The sequence below is a fragment of the Homalodisca vitripennis genome, chromosome 3, assembly GCF_021130785.1.
Source record: "Homalodisca vitripennis isolate AUS2020 chromosome 3, UT_GWSS_2.1, whole genome shotgun sequence".
Classification (NCBI taxonomy): Eukaryota; Metazoa; Arthropoda; class Insecta; order Hemiptera; family Cicadellidae; genus Homalodisca; species Homalodisca vitripennis.
Genome location: NC_060209.1, coordinates 119,214,608 through 119,231,494, shown reverse-complemented (window position 1 = coordinate 119,231,494; position 16,887 = coordinate 119,214,608). Strand labels below are relative to the sequence as shown.

Here is a 16,887-nt window from a genome sequence, read left to right as displayed (position 1 = left end):
TGATGAAAAAAGTAAACAATCCAGTGTTATAGGTTATGTAATGTCATGTGAATTTTTTTATCAGTAAATTTCCAAGTTTCTGTTATGTAAATAGTACGCTTCTTAGTGTTTGGCAAAAGTGGTTCAAATAAACATTTCAATATGCTTTATCTTAAATTGTTTGGATTTATAATTACTATATATCAAATCAAGTTTATTCAGTATATTACTTAAATTAAAAACATAAAATTTAATTTAAGTTATGGTATCTAATTTTATTATATGTGTGAATTTCCAGTAAATTAATCTGTCAAAATGCCTATTATAAGCTCTAATTTAAGAAATAGACTCTCAGATATACTATCTAAGTGGAGGAAATGGATCAAAACTGTTGTAATGTTGATATATGGTTTTTTTATTCTACTCCTATTACCTAAACTTATTATTCAGTCTTTTCATTCTAAGAAGGACAGTGATCCTGCAGTATTTATTGGAGGATTTTTTGCAGTTTTAACCATACCAATATCTCTTGTGGAAATAATTCAACACATGATTCATTACTCTCGTCCACCACTTCAACTTCACATAATTAGGTAACTTGGCAATAGAAGTGAATCTTAGAAACTATAGTATATTATATAAATATCATAGCCTATAAAATTTAGAAAATCAATTTTGTCAGCCTCGTAATATTGTGTGTATTAAATGAATTTCAGTTTTTCATTCATATATTTTAAATTTAAACTCAGTAAATTGCTTTTTCTGGTATCTACTAGGCACTGCATGTAATCGCACAGTTTCTAAAACCCTGCACTGGAAAATCAGTTATTAAATAAAATTTTTTTCTCTATTTAAAGTCTCAGTGTTAGCTATGCCGGCTTTGAAGTACACTGTTTTATTAATCTTCATTATATTTTATCATATCTACACATGATTGGCTCTCCCTGGGATTTGAACCCGTAATCTCCCAGTTAGAGAGCCGAGACTATAACCATTAGTCTACGGAGGAGTACAGTCACAGTTTTGTTTGAAGGATTGTCAGTTTGTAGACTTTTTTGTCTAACAGACTTCTCCACCACAAGAAATGAAAATGGTGTAAGTATGATTTATCAGGGTAGTGAACAGGTTTTGATTTACACCTGCTACCAATTTAATTGTTTTTATATTTAATTAATTAAATATGAACATTAATTATTATTCATTTGAAATTATTGTTTTAATTTGTCAATATTGATTAAACATTACTACAATTCAGATGTACATCTTGTATACAGTATATTATGTAATATTTGGAAACAAATTTCATACTAACTTTTATCTTACTTTATTTATATTAAAAAGTAAAAAAGTAATAATTATTTTAAAACTATTTGTGGTGAATGATTTTCATGTTAAAGATTATTTTACCCCCATTTTATAGACATTATGCTCTATCTAAAACCATGCATGGCAAATGATGTTATAAATTAAGCAAGCTGGCATAACTAACCAAGCTTAAGGAATTTTATTGCTTTTTATAATTCACTTGGAAATCTAAATATTTGAAGATGTGCTATATTGAATTTTTGACAGATATTGGCATAAATTATTGGTATGCTACAGTATCGTAATGAAATACAACATTCCATAAACAACTATATATGGTCTTTTTTTGTTTTCAAAACAACTTCAATTACAAATTAGTCCTAATTTAATTTCATAATGGACTATTCTTAAATCAACCAACATATACACTGCTTATTTGCTATCTTTGTATTTATTGTTATTGTCTTCATTGTTAATGCATTCTTATTTATGGTTATCATTATTATTACATCTGTATTATTTTTGTTATACTTATTGTTACTTATCTTGTTATTGTTAATGTTAATATCTGTATTTATTCTAAATTTGTTAAACTTTGTAAATAATGGTTTTGCCATTGTAAATTAATGAAAAGAAAAACACAGTGGTTGTAACAAAGTTTAAATTTATATCAAGTAATTGAAGATAACACATTAAAAACAAAACTTAAATAATAATAATAATAATTAGTAATAAACCTGAATAAAAGCAACACTATGTGCAACTTTAAAGTTGTAAAAACAACAAATCAGTTGTACATCAGTAAAAAGACAACAAAAAAAGATCAATTTATCCTCCTCTATCTGCATGAGTCTATGAGTCAAGTCTCCCACCAAACTCAAATCCTGACAACACCAGTGAGACTCATATAGGCTACAAATGTAGTAAATTTAAAATCCACTCCTCACCCGTAACCCTTTTAGCACTGAGGGTGTATTGGCCCGACCAGTGAAGAAGACCTATTGAAGCCTTAAGTTATGAGTAATTATTGAATATAGGTCTACTAAGTAATCTAGAGTACTGTAATATTCTACTATAGTATTCACAATTATTTTATTTAGGCATTGTCTATTTTGAAATATAATTAATTAGTGGCAATACTCTTTATAAATCTTAAGTAATAAAGTGCCTTTATTTAGATTCAAGCAAGGTTGATGATGAAGTGTCAAGGATTTATTCATGTTTTATGTAAGTGTTAGGGCATACACAATTTTCCAATTTAAACTACTGTCATAGATAATAATTTACTTATCAATGACTGCAATTATTTTTAATGATATTAAAATGAAATTAATCCCATTATATGGGCAAAAATGTTAATCTCAGCAAGCACTGTATGTTGTTTTATTACATGACGGGTTTAAGCAATATATAAGTTATACTGAAATATGTACAGTAGTATTAAAATTATATGATAATAGGTGTAAGTTATCAGCCACATGTTGCTTTAAAAATTAAAAAAGTGTGTGCAATATGTGTTCTCGTACTGGCTTTTTAATGAATTTTGTGTTTTCTGTATAAAATTCATGTATCACAGTTATTGAAAATATAAGTTAAATTGATGTCAGTTATACTTCAAGTAAAGCCATCTATATGCTACACTATATGTACTAATCTTATTTGTTAATAGTTCTTTATTTTTTCAGGATATTATGGATGGTACCAATATACACACTGAATGCTGTGAGTTTAATAATTTTTTTCCTTAATATACTCTAACAGTACAGTTGACTCCCAATTATCTGGTGTGGCGGGGGACATTGCTGTGTCATAAGTAACCATGGTTGCTCATTAAATTGAAAGTAATAAATATCAAGCTCTATTTATACTAAATTACTCTATGACAAAGGTAAGATCTTGATAAAAAGTTAAACCATTAGAAAATGGGTTCCAAAACTTTTTTGACCCATGGCTCCATGAATACAGTAACTACTGTCGCACCAGATTTTGCCTCTTCCACCCCTTTGATTAACTGAAGGTACATTGAAGTTTTCAACTGTTAAAGTTATTACAGTATTACAAAAACATGAATTTTGTTATGATTCTGATTGCTTTTTTTTGTATAATTAGAATGTCCTTTATCCTACTTCAGTTGCCCCATATAATTAAACTGTACCTGAAGACAGATTGAAAATATGCAAAATATGTAGATTTCAAGTAATATATTCCTCAAGAAAAAAAAAACTAAAATCATGTAATCTTAACTTTTATTTAATTTATAATATAATTTCCTTGAATCATAAATGAATAAAAACCATATCACTGTCTGAAGTTATATTCATGTACATACTGTAAAGATTACACATTTTTACCTTCAGCCAACTTTATTTCTGCCTGATTACAAAATTGCCTAAATTTCTAATTTTAAATCCCCGTAATTCCTCACGGAGTGATCACAAAGATTTCTGTACTTTTTCTATCTTTAAAGGAATTTTGATTTTATTTCCTTCTAAAGGGCTATAAATTTAAATAAAAAGATATTTTCTCAACCAACAGTCGATTGTACCATCTTAAGGGTAGAAATTGCGGTCTATTTGAGTAAATGGCAAAATCTCTATGGTTGTTAACTGATTTGTTAATGATGAAGATTGCTGACTATGAGTTTGTTATGTAAGGCATGACATTTATTGGTAATTTTTAATACACAAATGCATTGATGTCAATCAAATTCATACATGATATATGATATTGTCCGGTAATAGTACTCCTGACACAAGCTAGACTGGGCCTAAGTATTATAAATAATATAGAGATCAAGGTTGATTTGACAAGCATTAAAAAATAAAAGTCTTTATTTATGGATTTTCACAATCATTGACAATGTAATATAGCTATTAGGCTAAACCAAAAGAAAAACAATTTAAACAAAATAATCGTTATAATATCATTATTAGGGATTAGAAAAATAAATAAATAATTTTAAAAGTAAAAGTGCAATTTAACTCCAATGAAAATGGGTGTTCAATTTAAATTCTGATTCCGAGGTGGAGGTGTAAGACGTATTAAAAATATGCTATAAATAACTAATAATAAACCATCAGTGGTGTGTGTTATCAATGTTTCCTCAAATCTATGGTAAGAATCTTTAATATAATTTGTGATTCATTCTAGCTTTATCAATATGAATTAATTTGTAGTGTCAGCTGGTCAGCTGATTTAAAAATATATTTTATTTTAGTATTGTAAAAGATATAGACCACCTGTTTTGTTTTGGTCATTATTATAAAGTTAGTTATCATTTTCTCTCTGTAAATACAATACTATTATTTCGACTAATTACATATCTTTAATTTCTTAATTAGGGAATTATTTAGTAATATATCATTCCCTATAAATTATTAAAATTATATATTGTTCAATTATGTATTGTAAGTCTTCTTAAACAGGTTGAAGGTTTTAGTGAGAAATTAGAAATTGTCTAAAATGCTACTATTTAGGTCCTACATTTGATTTACTCACTTTTTACGAACCCAATTCCTTAATAAACTTTTGGAATTTATTTTATACCGTCCATTAATTGTTAAAATGCTGTAACCTAAAACCAAAGTTTTTACTGTAAAAGTTTGAGGTATTATAGTAATTTACCTGGTCAGTGACAGTGGTCCTTTGTGTAGTTACTTCACTACTGCAGTTTCATTACTGTATAACACCTTTAGGTGCTAAAACATATGGGTATAAAACAACTCATTAGTTCACATCATAAGTAACAACCAATACACTTATCACGTGATCATAGACAAATTTGGAATAAATACACATGGAATATTTATGCTTAACCAAACACAGAATAATTATCATACGGGCGTCTAAACACAGGTGAAATTTGAGTAATGACTCAAATCTTGCCTATGTTGGACTGAGTCATGTCTGAAATCTCACCTGTGTTGAAAGGCCATAAGCCAATAATTATATGTTTGGTCATGTGTGAACGTCCTGGTATTTTTATTATTTACTAAAATAGTCTTTGTTTTCCTTACTATTTATTTTAAATTTGTCTACATATCATAGTATGTTAAGACTCAGTGGTGTATATACAAAATTATATTCTATATACACACTGATGATTTAGAAAGTATATAATACCCTCACAAAATAGGGGCTCGGGACTCTTTCCCCAGGAAATTTTTGAGCTTTAAGATGTCAAAATGTGTTGTAGCTTAAAACAAACTACTGGGTGTAATTAATGTTTGTCTCCAAAATTTTGAGGTGTCTTGAGTCCCTACTTGTATGTGTCCATGTGTTCAGAGCCTTTGTTTTTACTGATGACAGACACACTCTAATGAGTAAAAGTTTTAAATCTTAAGACAGCACTGCAAGATGTTACAATTGTATGGAACTGCAGATATAGGACCAATGTAGTATTTTAATAGTGATCCGAAAGCTGAAACTATGATATTTGTTTTGTTTCAGTGGATGGGTATTATTTATCCAGACCAGACCATTTACATGGATTCATTTCGTGAATGCTATGAAGCATATGTTATTTACAATTTTATGATGTATCTGCTCAACTACTTAAATGCTGAAGGGGATTTTGAAGTTCAGCTTACATCTAAGCCACAAGTAAATCACATGTTTCCTTTTTGCTGGCTAACACCCTGGAAAATGGGCAGGTATACTATACTTCATTTTTCAGTAATATTACATATATTTGATCATTTTGTCATTGTCAAGGTTAGTTTTAAAGAATACAAGATTTTGGAATTTGCCATAGTTAAATTGAAATTATCATCCAACAATATGTTTCAACTAAATTTGTAAAAACAGTTCATATATCCAGGTGCAAAGCCTCTTTATCTTACTGTCTATAATATCCTCACTGTCATTAGAGTAGACTTAGTTACGCTAGCCCGTGCTCAGCAGTCACCGTCTTATTAAAGATTTCTCAAAGTGGTTTCCACCGTCAGGCTCCTCATCCCCCGTGTTTGGAGTATTGTGCGTTTGCAACTCCTGACTGATACTGACACCTAATCACGGGATTGTTTGGAGCCTAAAGAGAATATTGGTATATTTTAACTATAATTTCTATCATGTTCAATGTTTTTTAGGTGGCATACTTATTATAAGTGCTGAAGTTACTTATTTATTTAACATACTACCATTTATTTGTTGGCAGATCATTACCAAAGCCTCAACAGCTGTAAAATTTTTATTTCTGTCTGTCTGTCAAAAATATATCTTGAAAACTAACTAACAGACTGAAAGTTTGCATAAAGCTTCATTTTTATATAGGTAACAGTGAGTTCAATGATGATATATGTCACTCTGTGGAATTTGGCTTAGCGTTAACAAAATATTTGTACATTAATCGGTCTTATGGCAACGAGATAGCATGGAATAAATATATTTGCAAATGAACCAAGTACTATAATATGAGATTAACATATGAAATAGTAACACAAGTAGCCTTAATACCTCAACGCATAGAGAATCATCACTTGGTGTGTAGTCTCATTATTTTAAGATGTATGATTAAATTGTCACTTACGTAAAATAAAACAAACCATGTATTTGTTTAATTTACTCATTCTGGAAAATCATCTTGAACTGTTTTTAACAAACCACATATCTTTAAAATTAAGTAATGTGATAGTTACATTGTTAATTCATAAATTAGAGATTGAAATGTTACTTACTTCTTGTTTTAGAGAGTTGGTTCACAACTGCAAGCACGGCATCTTACAATACACAGTTGTCCGACCTCTCACTACAGCCATAGCCTTGTGAGTATGCATAGTCCTTGGGTTGCACAGTTGTTTAATAAGAGTTCTTTATTTAAATTTTGTGTTTGACAATGAAAGTTTTGTGAAGGTTATGATATGTTCTGACATTTGTCATCATTCAGTGATGTAAAAATATATCTTTCTAAATTGGATAACTAACCTAACACAGAGACTACAATCTGGGTTAAAATGAATAGATCTACCAGATAATTTGTCAGATCAGCATCAAAAGAAGTATGTTGTATGCACAATAAAACTAATACTAATTATTATAAACTGGACTATAAAGTAGAGGGCATTATGTCTGGTCACGATAACCAACCACTGATAGATGACATGGTTCATTCTTAAGAAAAATATTATTCTGTTATTTTTAAAATAAGAGTTATTACCATACATTTATAAAAGAAGGACCACACAACCTTCAAGCATCAACGTTTAGAAGTAATGACTACCTGCACATTTGCCACTGTGATATTAAAAAAAAACTGTTGAAGCATAAAATTGGAAAATTTTATTTTTAGGTTACAAAATAACTATTTTTAGATAACATACCTACTATACAGGGTGATTCAAAACTAAACGGCAATCTCTCGGGAGCTTATTCTATAGCTAAAAACAAGTAAAAAAGTTCATATAACCATATGCCCGGAAACTCTTCGTTAGCGAGTTACGCCTAGCGAAAGATTTCGCCCGGATTTCAGAACCCTTGGTGAAGTCAGTCCGTATAAAAATGGTACGGTACAGGTAGTTACAAAGATACAAATACGATTGTTTTTTATGTTTTTATATCTGACAAATTTATTAAAATTCGTCCCAGAGCTGTAAATGCAATACTTTCAGAGATATCTTACGTAAAACACAAGAATTGGTGCAAAGAAATAACACATTTTTGTGTTTAACGTAAGATTACTTCCATAAATGTTAAATAAAGGTCATTTTTTTCTTAAACAGATTTGTAGAACATTTAATTCTGAAAAGATTCATGTGAATTACTTAGGAAAAAAATTAATAATAGGTATTGAAATTTAGCTTTATTTAAAAATAAAACAGACGCACAAAAATGCATATTCTTATCTGCATAAAATATTAACTAATGTTTAGGTTGTGAGTAACAGCTGATCATTTATTCAACACTTTTTATCGTCATATTTTCTTTGCAAAGGTTGGCAATATCAGCTGATCAACAATTAAGTTCATGAAGTAATATTTGAATAACCTTTATGGAGGTTTTTGTATTGTGGCGTGTGAAGATTGTATTTTGTGAGATCCTGTGATTATTTGGAAATATTTTATACAAGTGTATAAAATATTTTATTAAATATTTATTTTTAAAATATTTTTTTAAATATTTTTATAAAAGTGTATGTAATTATCTTAGTAAATAATGGCAGATAATGTAAATGGTATGTATTCGTTTGAAGAGTATACGGACATGATACTGATTTACGGCAAAGTTAACAAGAATGGTTTAGCTGCAGTTCAGGAATATCGTGATACTTTTCCACATCGAAGAACACCTGATCGCAAAACATTTGAAGCTGTGGAGAGACGACTTAGAGAAACTGGTAGCTTTAAACCGAAGCGAATAGATACTGGTCGTCAACGTAGCGCAAGGAACTATAATAATGAACAAGCAATAATAAATGCTGTAGAATTATCACCAACCACAAGCACCAGACGATTATCACGTCAGTTAAATATTTGCCAGTCAAGCGTATGGCGGACACTTCATGAAGCACAGTTATACCCATTCCATATAACACGTGTTTCAAGACTTATTACTGCAAGATCTTAACACTTTTAAATGCCAAGTCGGTCAGAGTTTGACCGACGCCTATGATGTTTGTACAGATAAACTGTCGGCCATACCTGACCGACAGCGTTGCTACGCAACAGACAACCATTATGCCCGTCCTGTATAATGCACTACACTCTAGCGGAAATTATCAAAACTACGTGACCTAGAATGACATTGGCTATTTACAGAACACTGTTTCAGTTCAGATACGCTACAATAAAGTGCTGTTATATGGCTCGAAAGATAGAGTATTTCTTTAGCATCTCGTCGGCCAAAGATGACCGACAGATGTTTTTGTAATTTTGGTGTAATTGTAACATAATTTTTGTTATTTTATTGTAAAATAGTAGTAGTGATTATAGCAAATACTATTACCCTGTGTTGCATTATAAAATTTAAAGGAAATCAGCAATTTGTATGGTGCTTTTCTTGTTTTTTAAGATTTAAAGATGTTGTTTGTAAAATAATATACGTATTATGCTGTAATAAAATATACGTTTTATTATTACCACACAAAAAGTGTTAATTAATTATTAATCTGTAACCGAGAAGGTTACTTACATGAATATCATAATGTACAGTATTATTTAGAATTATACTGTCAGGAATAAAATATTCATACATAATTCAGAACATTACTACAAGCTTTCTTATAGCTTCTTGTAAAGTTGGCTTCCTTATACCTAAATTACAAATATAATTAACACTTTGTGACATAAGGTTTTTGTTAACTTACCACAAATGAATGATCTAATTTTAATGTCATTTCTGTATTACATAGTAAATTTTTCATTTGTGAATGTCCTTGAAACATGTTTTCACATAAAAATGGTTTGTCAGGACACACGCTACAAAATGTAGTGACTTTTGTCATATTTCTTGCTACACTGCGGCCTCTCTGTGTCGGACACAGTTTTTGATAACACATTTTGCAAACTTTCCTAACTCTGTGTTTTTTTGCACCTTCTCCAACCATAGCAGATGATGTTAGATAGTGATGCCCAGTCCTTGATACTTCAGGAATGCGTGGCGTTTCCTGCAAACACATTAAGGAGCAAGCTAAGCTGTTCTTTGAATTTTTGTAATCGAAATTAAGTGCTTCTTTTTAGCATTGGGAGGTTTTTTTTGTTTTTCAAAAATGTATTGTATGCCAACCAGCTGTTAACCACAGAAGTACCAAGAACGAGTTCTTCACCTACTTTGTGGAACCATCTCATAGTCTTTCTCACAGCGGTGCTGTATGAAGACATCTGATCAGAAAGATCTATGCCTACTTTAGCCTTATTGTAGGCTGTGACAACAAGTGGCTTTTAGTACAGACGGCTTGTCTGGGTTTTTGGATGGAATTTCTACATATTCCGGTTTTGTGCACAGTTGACAACATTAAAACTTCTCGTTTATCCTGCCACTTAGTTATAAGGACCCCTTCATCATTTTCTAAACAAATCATTTCTCCTTTCTGGATTTTTTCTTTTGTCAAGTCTTTTGGAATGCCCTTTCGGTTTCGTCTTAAGGTTCCACAAAGATGAGTTTGTCTCGATAACAAAGAGTTTGCTAGTTGAACAGAGGTATAATAATTGTCAACATATAGGTTGTGGCCACTGTTCAAATGGTTTGCCATGAGCTCCATTACTACAGAGGTAGCTACTGAGTTGTCTGTTGCAGCAACGGTACCTTTCCCATATAAACTTTTATACCATAAGTATAGCCAGTTTTGTCACAAAGTTTAAATATTTTAATACCGTACTTATGAGCTTTGCCAGGTATGTACTGGCGGAAAAGTAACCTACCAACGGAATGGTATCATTGTCTCATCGATGACAAGGTCTTGTTCGGCTTCTTTTAGGTTAAAAAAACATACCATTTATAATAGAAAGCAAGGGTTTTATTTTGCCGATACGCCCATCTCTTTGCAGATTGTTGTTATCATTGAAGTGCCAAAAGCGTAAAATTAATGAATCTATTTCGGCTCATTACTTTTGAGGCACCTGAGAAGCTGTATAAAGCATTTGTGGACCAATAATCACTTATTCGGGGAAGTGTTACTAGGCCCATGTACAAAAGTAGGCCTATAAACTTTTTCATTTCTTCTGGATTGGTGTCTCGCCAATCTTTAAGCCTACTCTTACGGCTCAATCGTAATTTAGAAATTACATCGTGAGCATTTCCGATTTGTTTCTGTGACCATCAGATCAATGACATCGGCATTAAGACACTGTTCAAAAGAAGTCGATCGGTTTTGAATTCATTTAGTGGTAATAAATTTGAATGTAGGCTAGAGTTAAAACTCAAAGATCTGCTGTTTACCTTCAAAACTATGCCAATTGTCACCTTCGTCAGGAGTACTGTTAACTGTCGTTATGGTATTATCAACATCGGCGTCTGTGTCTTCGTTTGCAACCATAAACTCATTTTCAGCAGCTTCGTCCGAGCCATCACTTGGTTGAAAGTCAGGGTCTGAATTCCGTGTCGTCAACCACACTATAGTCCATGTCCTCAACACTTTCATCTTCACTTAATCCCGCAAATAAATCACCTTGAGATGAGGGAAGGTCAATTATTCTGTCAATTTCCGATTGTCGCAAAGGATCGCCCATTTTACGAACGCACTTTCCACTTTCTAGGCTAAAGCTTCAAAACAATAGCAGGTTGATGAGGAAAAGGCGCGAAAGTACAGTGAGGTGTCGTCCGAGAGTGATGTAATACACAGCTGACTACAGCTGCCAGTACAATCCAGTGAGCTATTCTGCACTACCAACCACAAAAACGTAATATCCCATACCTAATATTGTGTCGGTCATGTACGACCGACGGCATAATTTTAATAGTGTACTATGTAACTGTAAATGGATCGTGGTCGGCCAGGAATGGAATGACCGACGATGTAAAAAACGTTATATATACAAAAAAAATTATCAAATCACAATGGTAAGTGACCAACTAACAGAAAAAACATGAATAGTTCCTAGTTTTAGCCACGGATAATTTTGGCACTCTAACGCTAAAAACAGAATATTTAGGCTTGGCATCTAACGTGTTAATAAACGGAAGATATTCTGCCGCTGGTTAAGAAGAAATTGTTTACGACATCAGTATTTTCTTCGGCGTATTCTCGTTACTGATGAATCCTGTTTTACTAGAAATGGAATTGTAAATTTTCGTAATACCCATACTTGGGCGTACGACAACCCACATGAAACTGCGACGAGGCATTTTTAAACATACATTTTCAGTCAATGTATGGCTTGGTGTTCTGGGTGATAATTTGATCGGTCCATTTTTCCTCCCTAATCGACTTAATGGAGTAGCGTACTTAAATTTTTTAAGAACAAACCTGCCTACCCTCTTGGAAGATATTCCTGTTCAAAACAGAATAAATGTATGGTTTATGCACGACGGAGCACCTCCACATTTTTCTAATGATGTGAAAACTATTTAAATGATACATACGGTAGACAATGGATTGGTCGAAATGGACCAGTAAAATGGCCACCACGTTCTCCTGACCTCACGCCAGCAGACTTTTTCTTATGGGGTTGGATGAAGTCAATTGTTTATTCAAAACGGATTAACACCATAGAGGAGTTACGTAATCGCATTACAGAGGCGGCAGAAACTATCAAGAATGCTCCAAACGTTATGAAACGCGCTAGAAAAGAGTGGATTCGTCGTGCGAAAACGTGCATTGCTAACAACGGAGGACACTTTGAGCAACTATTATAGGTGATTATTACAGTTTTATAAAGGTAAATACATTTTATGTTAATGTTCAGTCTAGAATAAATGATCAGCTGTTACTCACAACCTAAACATTAGTTAATATTTTATGCAGATAAGAATATGCATTTTTGTGCGTCTGTTTTATTTTTAAATAAAGCTAAATTTCAATACCTATTATTAATTTTTTTCCTAAGTAATTCACATGAATCTTTTCAGAATTAAATGTTCTACAAATCTATTTAAGAAAAAAATGACCTCTATTTAACATTTATGGAAGTAATCTTACGTTAAACACAAAAATGTGTTATTTCTTTGCACCAATTCTTGTGTTTTACGTAAGATATCTCTGAAAGTATTGCATTTACAGCTCTGGGACGAATTTTAATAAATTTGTCAGATATAAAAACATAAAAAAACAATCGTATTTGTATCTTTGTAACTACCTGTACCATTTTTATACGGACTGAATTCACCAAGGGTTCTGAAATCCGGGCGAAATCTTTCGCTAGGCGTAACTCGCTAACGAAGAATTTCCAGGCATATGGTTAAATGAACTTTTTTACTTGTTTTTAGCTATAGAATAAGCTCCCGAGAGATTGCCGTTTAGTTTTGAATCACCCTGTATATATATAGCTTTGTTAATTTAAAATGAATAAATTATCAACACGAGATACACACCTACTATTGAATGTAATGGGTGAAAGATTGTGTAACATTGTTACTAGCTAAGATGAAATCAAATCAAATTACTCTTTATTTTCAAAGAGTAATTTGAGATCAACTACTGTTTCTTAGTGATAATCTTCAGTCTACAAAAGTGTATTCCATCTAGGGTTGCTATAGCATTGGTTTTCACAGAGATTACCGAATTTTACAGTAAAAATATAGCTCTGGGGATTTTGTACAAAAATTTAAATAAAAAAAAACTCATTTTAAGTTTTTAAAAGTAAAAATGTGTTATATGATGTAAATTTTGTGTTGAATTTGTATTTGATAATAAAAACTATTAAGATATCTATGCTTGCAGTTTTATTACATCATGAAACAATTCCCAAAGCTAAAACCACTCTACATTTTACACTTTAAAGTGTATTATTAGTACTCTTTGGGTTTTTCCATGAGGAATCTTCATTAGCTTTTCACCCTTGTATTAAATGTGAAAACAGCCTGTTATTGGTCCATTCCACTTCTTGCCCTGATACGATTTTATGACATCAACTCACTTTTGTTGAGTCATCTTTTATATTTTCTCACATTTTTATATAACAAGAAGTTTGTTTTCATAAAGAACTATCAAAAAGTTTGATAAAGGACTTGCTCTGCTAATTTAATTATGACTGCATTCCAAGTTAGTCATCCTTGGAAGAGTACTGTTCCTGATGAGTTATGTTTAAGTTTAATTCATGTGATAGTTTTTAGAGCAGCAATGTGTTGAGCAATTTGAGCTATTCCTCTTGAATCTCTCCTTTTGTTTTTATTGTGTTAATTAATCATAACATAACACCCATCATGTTTGTTGTTTTAATGTCTTATAATGTGACACTATACTTATCTTGATGATAATATAATAAAGATATTTTGACTTTGACTATGATCATAATGTTAAAGGCCTTTTGTTTTGTCTATATATATATATATATATATATATATATATATATATATATATATATATATTTTATAAACAGTGGCGTAACTAGTTTGATTGCGCCCCCAATGCAAGTCTTCCTGGATACTGCTTCGCTACATACAGCATTGTACAATCTCTATCCAATTAGAGAAAGATATATGATATACTAGGTTATTTAGGTTATCATCCTGTCAAAAATGACGGTATTTCTAATTTTTTAATGTTTTATTATCAATGGATTATTAAAACTTATGATGTTATGACTTTTTACTGTTTGTATTTCTTGGTCATATTAGTTTCAAACTTAGTAAAATTTAAATCAATCATTCAATCACCTGGTAAATTGGGTAAACGTAAACACTAATGTTAAATTTGGCAAAACACCTGGTAAATGTTAACACCAATGATGAATCTTTTTGTTTACATTTACATGTTTTGATTGTCAAAGATTATGTACAAACATTTCAATTAGGGCTAACTACAAGACTAGGATCACATTACATACTTTCAAATAATTATTGTACTTTTTAGGACGATAAAATAAGACTACTTCTTTTACTTTTTACATTTATTTTACATTTATTCAGTGACATATAAATGATGTAAGAAGCTCCAACATTATCTTAATGTTAATTTTATGCTAAACATGAAACATAGACATTTTAATTGAGGGTTTTAATTCCTACTCCCACTCCCTGACAAAGCCCCTACGGCTCTTTGTTTTCTAGGAACCGTCTAGCTAACCTTTTTACATCTAAAGACCGAGCTCTCTCATCTTCAATACTAATTACACTAAGGTCACACAGTCTAGTATTGGACATAGAATTTCTTAAGTAGTTCTTAATTATTTTTAGTTTGGAAAAAGACCTTTCACTACTTACCACAGTCACGGGTAATGTAAGAAACATTATAAATGCAGTACATACGTTTGGCACACTTGATGAAATAAACTTATTTTCAATCAATAGATAATCAGCCAGCTGGCTGATTTTGCTTATTTTAATTACTTCTGATGTCGTCTTTGACTATATTTCTAAAGCAAATGACTTCGTTAACTAAAGCATGAGTCACATCAGATTCATATTTTTTACAAAAGTCAGAGGCTGACTGTACGAGTTATTCGTCAGAAAACCGTAACAAATTATCTGGGTTTAAAAAAACTGAACGTGTCAGTTATACATAACATAGATTTAAAACCTTTCGTTTAACTGTGAAATTAAAATATCAACAGCTCTCACAAATACCCTAACTTTAAAGCAATGCACAGGATCACTAAACTCATAGTCACTAGAAAGTTCGTCAAAAAAAGTCTTTACTTTTCTTTTACGTTTGGAGGTCATTGACGAATCAATATTCCACTTAGCAGCTAACCTTCTGGCTTGATCTAGGACATCGTCGAATTCTCCTCGCAGTTTGGCTCACAGTATTTAAACACTTCTGAGGAGATTCTTTGCATCGTCTAGATTAACGTCGGACCTCTGTAGGGTTTTCGACGTGATCTGGATTCTTTCTAAAAATTCGACTTTGAAATACTAACATCAAAACAAACTCAAAAGAAGACATTTCCTTTATAAGACCAGTTGCTTCTGCGACTTCATTGTTCTTGCTTGAAGTCAAAATTATTTTCGATAGACACTTCAGCACAGCGACAAAATTTACATTGATTGATAGTAAAAGCGTCGTACCTTGACGACCACCTAGTAGGACAGAGTTTTTTCAAGGTTAACTTGATAACACAGGAGTCGGTCAACTCTTTTAAACATTGCCATCTTGGGTAGGCTTTGGCCGAAAAATACATAAATACTGTTTTATTGTATCATAGAATGATGAAATCTCTGAAATCGATTTTCACACTGTCGTTTAAAACTAAATGTAAATTGTGACTAGCACAATGGACATACTCAGCGTTAGGAGACTTTGATTTTATTCTGGTCTGCAGTCCTGTGTAAAATTCCATTCATGACAGAAGCTCCATCATATCCTTGACCTCGGCACTTATCAAAAGATATTTTCTTTTCTTCTATAAATTTAACTACAAGATCTCTAGTCCTTCGGCTGACTGGTCTAGTACTTGCACAAAGCCTAAAAAGGATTCCATTATCTCAAGCTGATTTAGGTCTGGTTTGTATAAAAACATATCTTAAGATTACTGATAACTGATCAATTTTCGAAATGTCTTGTGTAGTATCTAAAATGAGAGAAAAAAATGGAGACTGTTGAACATCAGTCAATATTTCACTCAAAATCTGATGAGATGTCAAATGAATAAGCTCGTTTTGAATTGAAGGGCTTAAGTATTTTACCCTACTATCTTCGTTTTCCAGGCGATTCTTTAAAATAGGGGTCGTATCTATCTAGAAAGGAGATCAATAATATTCAGAAAATTTCCTGACTCACTCTTAACATTTTTTATGCTCTCAGATCGATGACCTCTAAGAGCTAGGATTACAGGTTGACATTGTTATGATAACATCCAAAATTCTCTTTATTACTTCAACCAGTTTATCTTCTTTGTCATAGAAAAAGAGTTTTGATATCTCTATTATTTTTTCTTATTCCATATGCGATACATGCATTAATATGGCACTTTCTCAATTCGTGGTCTTTAATTTTTGTTGACAGATTTTCTCCAATCATTAATTTTCCCAGTAGAACCATGCTTGTTAAAGTTTTTATCAAGTCTGTTAGCAAAC

General features: G+C 31.5%; 1 protein-coding gene across 2 annotated transcripts in view; it reads left to right on the top strand.

The window, feature by feature from the left end:
* The first annotated feature begins 36 nt into the window (after positions 1-36).
* The window catches only part of LOC124357417 (transmembrane protein 184C), a 50,250-nt gene continuing 33,399 nt past the window's right edge, over positions 37-16,887 (top strand). Inside the window, exons 1-4 of one of the 2 annotated variants that reach the window (XM_046809207.1) lie at positions 37-572; positions 2,970-3,006; positions 5,734-5,936; positions 6,972-7,046. In XM_046809207.1, the coding sequence (XP_046665163.1) occupies positions 295-572; positions 2,970-3,006; positions 5,734-5,936; positions 6,972-7,046 (593 nt within the window). In that variant the 5' untranslated portion in view covers positions 37-294. Of the gene's footprint in view, positions 573-623; positions 1,075-2,969; positions 3,007-5,733; positions 5,937-6,971; positions 7,047-16,887 lie in introns of those variants that run through there. The other variant, XM_046809208.1, reaches the window with a different exon arrangement.